The 9,220-nt window shown below is 42.5% G+C and overlaps 1 protein-coding gene across 1 annotated transcript in view; it reads left to right on the top strand.

Annotated features, from left to right (window-relative positions):
- The first annotated feature begins 7,666 nt into the window (after positions 1 to 7,666).
- agpat3 (1-acylglycerol-3-phosphate O-acyltransferase 3) overlaps positions 7,667 to 9,220 on the top strand; it is a 5,582-nt gene continuing 4,028 nt past the window's right edge. Inside the window, exons 1-2 of the mRNA XM_078288823.1 lie at positions 7,667 to 7,861; positions 9,012 to 9,184. Of these exons, the coding sequence (XP_078144949.1) occupies positions 7,696 to 7,861; positions 9,012 to 9,184 (339 nt within the window). The 5' untranslated portion in view covers positions 7,667 to 7,695. The remainder of the gene's footprint in view (positions 7,862 to 9,011; positions 9,185 to 9,220) is intronic.

The following is a 9,220-nucleotide window of genomic DNA, read 5'->3' as shown; positions in this document are numbered from 1 at the left end:
ATAGTTGATGTATAGATGTTGTACTATAACTGTATTGGACCATCTGTATGATATCTTCTATCTGATCTGTCTATTGGACCATTGTGTTGATGCTACTGTACTATAGACCACAAGCACTACAATATCACCCAAAACCAGAGACATATGGACCGGTTCTGGCACTCTGGCGCCATGGAGGCTCCAGTGGCTCCTCTAGTTGCTGTTTGTTAGTAATAGTTAGCTGTCTAATAGCCATAGTATAGTCGAACCTCTTTCATCCTAACCCAATTTAAGAAAAGTTCCACTATCTGAGCCGTCACTGGTCGATTTGACTTGCGCTAGCCAATCAAAAATCAGCTTCCTCAGTGTCAGAACCCGCCCATATACCGGGCTGTTCGAGGCTCAGCTCTGGCCCAGAACCTTATATCTGAGCGTTGTGCCACTGAAATTACTGGAGGCCTCAATACGTAATAAAAGTGCCAACGTCACTTTGGGAAATGTAAACACAAAAAATGGAGACCCTCCTCGTCACAGCTGGAGACATCCCCCGCGTCCAGTAGCAGCTCTGTGAACGTCACTTGTAGAAAACGTCTTTTTGGTTCCCTACACCCTCTACTGTGATCACAGCAACAGAGATTATGCGAAAAGTTTTATTCCAAAATGAGATGGGCTTATCTGCAATGGCAGACGCCTGCTCAGAATGATCATTGTCATGGAAGTAAAGCACATGATGCCTTACTGTTAAATTTAAAAAAGAGTCAATGATCTTAAATTTAAAAAAAAAAATGTTTTTGAGGGTAAAGTCATCTGCGGTTTTTAAGAATGAGCTAGTGAATTTTAGATTTCAAAATTGACATGAACAGCAGCATTAGGGAATGAAACCCTTCATGATTGTATTCTCAATTACCTCTGCTTTTCACAAACAAGGAAACAAACCCTAACCATGTTTTAAAGATAATAGACCTTAGTCCCATGGCGGCCATGTTGAATTTACAGTATGTCATACTCGGGAAAGTCTGCCTGGAAGAGCAAGTACAGCCCAGCTATGTCCTACTGTTGTGTACCAAGATTAACATCATACAAAAGGTCGGGAATTGGACAAACAAACGTTAAAAACAAAAGATTCGAGAGGGATAGACTGTAGGTTCAAATTTTAAGGTAATATATTTGGCCCACTATAGCTAGCTACTGGAATCTAGCCTAGGTAGATAGCTAGTAGCCAACTAGCTGGTAAGCTAGCTAACTTCCCTACTAAATTAAAGCAGTCATTGTAGTTGTTTTCCTGAGATCGCTAGCAAATCTGACAACTGTTAGGTCTATGAAGTCCTCATTTGTGTTAAAGTAATGCTTGTTTTACAATCCTCCAGGTAGAGTTTCCCACCTTAAGTGTGACGTAAGTTCAAAATGGTCGCCAGTGTCAGTGATCAGTATTAACTTTTATTTGATAGTACACAGTGGAGTGTGACAGGAAAGATGGGAGACGGAGAATATGACATGCGACAGTGGTCATGAGCCGGTTTCACACCCATGATGTCGCAAGTACTTTGGCACGTGCCTTAGCCCGCCGAGCTACCAGGGCACCACAGGAAAAATGAGATTTTAATGATGTGACTGTTAGCGTCGTAGATTGCCACGTGTCTGGAGTGATGACGCAGCGTCTCCAGAATCTTTTTTTTTTATTATTTTGTTTTAAATGCGCAACTGACGTGTTGACTTTTGTTGCATATAGTTCTCATTGCTTCCTGATTGAATGTTCAATAAGCTTATAACAACAGGAAACAAATACAAATTCGCAAGCCAGTGAGCAGAGTTTTGGCTAACTTTGCTTGGCAACAAAGTGTGGTTTCGGGAAGTGAAAACCAAAATCACCGGAGGCTTAAAAAAAAAAAAAAGTTCCAGATCCCGTCAGTGTCCCATCTGTGCTAGGTGTATGGTTCTGGGCAGGCCAGTGTAATTCTGTACTGCTGTTGTTTCTCTATGGACTGTACTGTGATACTGCCTTAGGAACCTGACATCACAACCACAATACCGCTCACTGAGGAAGAGGAGGAGAGAGAGGAGTAGGGGGAGAGGAAGGGAGGAAACATAGCTGTAGGTACAGCTTTGATGACAAAATTTCTGCTCCAGAACTCGCCTAAAATGAGGATGAAACGAGATGCATATGCGTAGATTTTCTGTTTGAATCTATGAAATTGATTTTTTTTTTCAATGTTTACTGCACCTCGATTTTGTAGGCGAGGGATTCTGCACATCAAAAAAATCGCAGTCTCATTTGGAAATTGCAGTAGTCAATATTGATTTTGTATTAGTATGATGATTATATTGTGCCACCCCAGCACTGATTGTCATATCAATAATTGACATGTGCGCTATCCAATCCTCTGCTTCCTTTTAACAAACTAGTCAGCCGTATTGGGTCCAAATGTGTCTACCTGTTGTGTCTGTGTGTGTGTGTGTGTGTGTGTGTGTGTGTGTGTGTGTGTGTGTGTGTGTGTGTGTGTGTGTGTGTATCTGTACTTAAGTTGTGTGTCTGTGTGTGAGAGAGTATGTGTATATATATATATGTAAATGTCCTTTATGGTCACAGGGTTTTGTGTGTGTGTGTGTGTGTATGTGTGCGCATGTGTGTGTGTGCGTAAACTAGGTTCAAATCCCTGAAAAGCAAAACTAACAAAGATGGGGGATGAGGGAGGAAGAGGAGGGTAAGAAGAGACAAGGAAAACAGATAGTCTGTGTGTTGGGAGGGAGGGGTAAGAGGTACGTTCAAGAGGACAATCATTCTGTGATGTTGCACAGTGTTGCACGACTCCCTCTTTCTCCATCTGTTAAAGGTAGATAGAGGAGTCTTTGGTTCTGCTAACAGCCATGCGTTTAAAGGGGGGAGTGAATCTCAAATGTCTTTCCTTGATGCCTCATGTCCGCTCTTTCTCTCCATCCCTCTCTTCCTCCTGCTCTGCGCTACATCGCCCCTCCCCATAGTCTTTGTGTCTGTATCGCTAGTTTTTAAACGGTGCCCTTAGCCTCGCTGTCTGTCTGCGTGTTAGATGGTTACAACGTACCCCATCTTCCCCTATCTCTCTGCTAGATGGTCACCACTGTCCCCGCTTTCCCTCGTTCTCTTTTTCCATGCTGGTTACAACCCACCCCTGCCTCCCCTCGCTCTCTGTGTCCGTTGTTGTGATAAACCCCGTCCTCCCCTACTCGTTTGGTTACAGCCCAACATGGCTGCCGTAGGGCCCGATCACGCCGGACGTGTTTTTAAACTCACAATGAAGCCGCATTTTGAGACTATCTTGCTTCCTTAATGTGATGTATTTCAACTTGGGGGCCCAGCAATATAAAAGCAGCACGCAACACGTTTCACTCACGTTGAAAACAACTGGAAACAGCCGCCCTCTGCTGGTAAAAACACATCCTGCGTGATCAGGCCCTTAGCCTCTCTGCTTGTCTGTGTTAGATGGTTACAACTTACCCCTTCCTCCCCTATCTGTCTGCTAGATGGTCAATGCTATCCACGCTTTCGCCGTCTCCGCTTTCCCCTTCTTCATTTCCACGCCTGGTGACAAACCACCCCTCCTCCCCTCGCTCTCTGTAACTGGTGTTGTGATAAACCCCGTCCTCCCCTACCCGTTTGGTTACAACATGGCTGCCACTAAAAACCGCAATGGCCAAACTCTGTCTATCTATGACTGTGGTCCTCTCCTCTCCTCCTGGTCGACAGCTTCATCTCCGCCATCTTGTTTTTCTGTTTCTTGGTGGCCAAAACAAAAACATAAAACAAAACGAGGAAATGTAATAATCATTGTTTGGTAACTGTTTTTAGTGCTATGTTTTTGGAGCGTTACGAGTATTTTCTAACATGTTACAATAAAAGATTGTAGTGTACAAATTCACATTTATAAAGTATATATATAGATATATATGAGAAATGTATGTTCTAATGCAATAAAGAGAGATTAAGAGTTATGAGAATCTGATGGTTTGTTATTGAGAAGTGTGTGTCTGCAAGCATTCGTGTGTGTGACTAAAATTTGAATTAGGTTAGTTGGTAAAACAGTAAACAAGTTCCTGTCTGGGACAATCTATGTATATCTATATGTCACCTTGTTTTGAGCTGTAACTGTAGTTCCCCCCCTTGCACCAATCAGTGTCATTTTGAATGCTGGAATGCAGCGGTGAGATGCATCATTCCCCAAGTTTTGGCAAAATGCAACAAGCAAACAAATGTTGTAGCGCCCCCTTTGGGACAATCAGTGTCATTTTGAAATTCCCAGAATGGAGCAATGAGATGCATCACTCCCTTAAGTTTTGTCAAAATCTGATCAGTGGCGTCACAGATATTGTGTATGATGGATGGATGGACAGACCGGGGCCGAGCCATAGTCCCTTCTCCAGTTTCATCATGGGGGAACAATGACACAATGACAGTTGAAGCATATACTGTCAGCTTTAGTGTGAGGGTACTTCAGTTGTATTGGATCAACGGAAAAATAACTACAACTTTTGAATGTGGTCCACCCATTTTAGGGTAAAAAAAATGTGCACAGATAAAAATGATATTCGATCTTTTCAGTAATTTACATTTCTGCAACTCATAAACCGCACCAAACTTGATATAGTCAAGTTCTCTTTCCATTCTTTATGCACTGCAGGATATATCTAATAATTTAATATAAAAATTAATGAAAGTATGAAGTCAACCCTTAAATATAATGTGTTGCTGTCCAAATACTTATGTAGCTCACTGTATATTCTTACCAGGAAGTCTTTGTGTGTGTGTGTGTGTCTGCCTTTTGTTGATGCTTGTGTGTATGCACGTGTGTGTGTGTGTGTGTGTGTGCGTGTGCGTTAAGCCCAGGAACCAGACTCTGCCCTTTCTTTATGTCATCACAGCTCCGATCAAAGGACAAAATGATCCACGTTCAATCAGCACTAATCTGCTGTCCATCTTCACTGAGGTGAAAAGCCCAGTTATCAGGCAGAGAAACTCAGGTGATTGTAGAGACACTCCCCCCCACTCCACCTACACACTGTGTGTATATGTGTGTGTGTGTGTGTGTGTGTGTGTGTGTGTTGTGGGCAACACTCCAAAGTTCACTAGAGTTTATAGGGAAAAGCTATGTGGCAAGAAGGTGAAGAGTTGTCCTCCCTCCCCTCCCTCTCTCTGCTCCCATATGGCTGACAGAGAGGCAGACTGGCAGCTGGGTCATTACTGCAGTCACTACATGCTTCAGCTACAAAAAAAAGCCTATATTTAACCATTACTGCTATTAATAATACTACATGCAACTGCTGCTACTGCTAGCTGGAGGTCGGGGTGTGCCTTGTGTGAGGTAAGGATCAGGTTTTTCCATTGTTTCAGTAAGCATGAGGTGGAAATACTCTGTCAATGTTTAGAAGCAGTGTGGGTGTTTCAATTTAACCTGGCAAGCTGACTGAGAAAATATTCTTCTCTGCAGTGATATTCTCGTTGCAAAGAGAGAGAGGTGTTTCATTCATGCACACAAAGCTGACTTCTTTAACCTTTATGCTTCAAGAGGGACAGGGAGGGACAATCAGGTCGGTCTGTGTGGGGAACAGTGGGCTGTAAGAGACAAAAGTGACTTGGACTTGAGTCAGACTTGAGTCACAGTTTTGACTTGACTTGGGTTCTGGTGACTTGGCACTTCACTTTGACTTGATTTGAAAAGGTTTCTAAAGTCTTGACAAAAGATCTTGTGTTTGTGTAAATGACTTAGATTGAAAGTGATGAGATTTGTTCCAGCAGACGACTGAATTTAAATTCTGTTTTCTGAATTTGTATGGAATGATTTAATTTATTGAGGATGAAAATGATGATAGAAATCAAACGCATGATGCTCTTACCAAGTTTTTATCCTATTAAAACCATATTGCATTGAAAAGTCCTAGATATTTAGTTTTCTTTAAGATGTTAAATTGATACGGGACTCTTGATTTGTTCTGACTTGACTTGCTGTTCTACATTTAGACTTGAGACTTGACTTGAGACTTGTGCATCAAGACTTGAGACTGACTGGGGATTCGAGCAAATTTGACTTGGTCACACCTCTGCCTACACTGGTCCAAAATTTGTGTCTCCTCTTGATTTTGATGACGAATGTTTTCTCTCAGGTTTTACCCCAGAACTCATGTTATAAACACACGTTCATTGTTCACACAGTATTTGATGCTGAGCATGTTAGCTGATCGCTCCATGGAACTACTTTGTGGTACTTTGTGTGTCTGTATGGTAGTTTGTTTGAATTTGTTTGAATTTTATAGCCCATTAATTGAAAACAGTGATCCGGCAGTGATACGTCAGAGCTGTGAAATTAATCACCTCTTGTCCGGCCAATCAAAATCGAGTATTCACTCAGACAGCAAAGCGAGTCGGTCATATTACAAGTTACAACGCAACACTCCTCCAGTCATTCACTTTTTATTGACGATCCATCCATCAGTGGATCTGAGTCACCTCAATAAACGTAGGAGAGAACAATGTAATATTTTGAGTAATAAATAATATATTGATGACCATCCCTTTTATGATTATTGGCATTAAAAGGTGTGTGATGTGATGAGAGGAACAGTGTGCTCTCTGATACCAGCAACCAGGAAGTGTGAGAGGGTTAGGTTCAAGGCTTTTTGGGGGGGGGGAGATTTTCAGTGCTTAGCCTAGCTTTCTGTTGTTATCGAGACCAAAAAGTCCATCTGATTTAGATAAAAATATAGGATTTGGCCAGAATTGAACCTCTGATTTTGCAAAAAACAATACTGTCTTTTGTAAAAGTCTTACTGGAAGGAATGATTGATGTGCCTGACAAGTAAGAAATAGGATAAGAAACATCCTATTTATTCTTTAGACGTAGCATCACTGTCTTCCTACACTGTAGACCTACATATAATTACAAAATAGGTGTTCTATCATTTTTTGTTGCAGAGTCTACAGTCTACATTTAGATTTTGAAGTGAAATAATTACAAGGATAACATTAGTTGTACACTTATGTGGATTGATCCAGGCAAGTTTACACCATTTTAGTCCAGAGGTTCAACTACTTTTTCACTCCAGGATGAGTTTAAGTTAGAGTGGGAAACTAGCTTTACTCAGTCTGGGTTCCCACATGACAGGAGCAGGACTAGTAGTATGTATTCAGCTGCTTGGCTCCCAGGATGAGACTGTAGTTACTCCATTTTGGGTCCGGGCCTCATACAGTGGGATGTGCAGTATGTATCAAATCCTATGGCTTATACCTCTGCCCTGCTCTGTCTGCCAGACACTGTGAAGGGGAGGAACTCAGAGCACTGCCAACTGGGTAAAAGGCTATGTGTGTGTGTGTGTGTGTGTGTGTGTGTGTGTGTGTGTGAGAGAGAGAGAGAGAGAGAGAGAGAGAGAGATAAAGCAGGCAGTGCATGTCCAACTGGGTCAAAGTGTTATACATATGTTTTAACTCCTACACTTCTCTCTCTGTCTCTCTCTCTCTCTCTTTCTCTCTCTCTCTCTCCCTCTCTCTGTCAGACTTGTGATTTAAAGAAGCGACGGCACAAAACTGGAGAAGTGACTGAATGACGCTGACAGACTGACAGTGTGTGTGTGCACGTGTGTGTGTGTGTGTGTGTGTGTGTTTCGGAGTGTGTTTTGATGCGTTTTAGTAGTCTGTTGTAGGGTAGAGTGTGTTTCAGTGTGTGTGTGTGTGTGTGAGTGTGTGTTCGGACCATGGGGTGGAAGGGCTCGTTCGTCGTGCAGCTGGTGCTCGGCCTGGTGTTTGTGACCAGCGGATTGGCTATCAACTTCATCCAGCTGCTCACATGTCCGCTCTGGCCAATCAACAAGCAGCTCTACCGACGCATCAACACGCGACTGGCCTACTCACTCTGGAGCCGTGAGTAGACGTGTGTGTGCATTTGTGTGTGTGTGTGTGTGTGTGTGTGTATAAGAGTAAATACATAGAGAGAGAGAGAGTGTGTGTGTGTGCATGAGAGACTGTTGTGTGTGTGTGTGTATGTGTGTATGGTTGTGACAATAAGTTAAAACTAACAAAGTATATTCCGCACACTACCAAAAAACAAAATGGCTGGGACAAAAAATAGAGTAAAAAATAAATGTATTAGAAAAAATTTTAATTTAAGGTGCTAGTGAAAAAATAACTGAAACATCTTGTCTTTAGTCTTTTCTTTTTTCTCTTGCACCTTTAAGTTTAGTTTATTTTTTGTAATAACTTATTATTTCTGACTAGATTTTTTTCGTCCCAGCCATTTTGTTTTTTGGCAGTGTGTGGAATACACCTGGTTCCTTTCAACTTAACTGAAAGTTAAAGTATAAATTCAGAGATTTTGGACCTATATATAATTTGTCTCTTATATGCCAGTTTAGCCAAGTTGGCTAAACTGGCACATTTACAGAAATGTCTATTAATGTGCACTGTCCCTGTAACTTTAAACTGTATAAATAAATAAAAATAAATATACCTGAAGTACTTGGGATGTTTTTATCTGTTTTTATCAGTGTATCTCATAAACCTTGAGTTCTCAGATAAGTAGATAGACAGAGAGCTGTATAGATGAAAAGAGAGAGACGAAGAGATAGGAGAAGCTCATTAAACTGTTTTTCGTTACCTTGCTTTTCTTTCTTTCTTTCTTTCTTTCTTTCTCTCTGTCTCTTTCTCTCTCTCTCTGTCTGTCTCATTCTCTCTCTTTCTCTCTCTCTCTCTCTCTCTCTCTAACTCTCTGTCCCTCCTCATTCTCTCTCTCTCTGTCTCATTCTCTCTCTCTCCACACCCCCACCCCACCCCCCTCTCTCCCTTTCTCTCTCTCTCTCTCTCTCTCTCTCTAACTCTCTGTGTCTCATTCTCTCTCTCTCCACCCCCCCACCCCACCCCACCCTCTCTCTCTCTCTCTTTGTCTGTCTCATTCTCTCTCTTTCTCTGTCTCTCTCTCGCTCTCTGTCTCTCTCTCTGTCCCTCCTCATGCCCCCCCTCCCTCTCTCCCTCTCTCTCTCTCCCTCTCTCTCTCTCTCTCTCTCTCTCTCTGCAGAGCTGGTCATGTTGTTGGAGTGGTGGTCGGGAACTGAATGCACCCTGTTTGTGGACCAGAGCTCTACGGTGGAGAAGTTGGGCAAAGAGCACGCCGTCATCATCCTCAACCACAACTATGAGATCGACTTCCTGTGTGGATGGACGATGGCCGAGCGCTGCGGCGTGCTGGGGGTGAGCGAGGCCGAGACAGGAAGAGAGGAACGGAGA

The sequence above is a fragment of the Centroberyx gerrardi genome, chromosome 15, assembly GCF_048128805.1.
Source record: "Centroberyx gerrardi isolate f3 chromosome 15, fCenGer3.hap1.cur.20231027, whole genome shotgun sequence".
NCBI classification, from domain to species: domain Eukaryota; kingdom Metazoa; phylum Chordata; class Actinopteri; order Beryciformes; family Berycidae; genus Centroberyx; species Centroberyx gerrardi.
The sequence above is the reverse complement of the archived record's forward strand: the minus strand, read 5'-3'. Positions and strand labels throughout refer to the sequence as shown.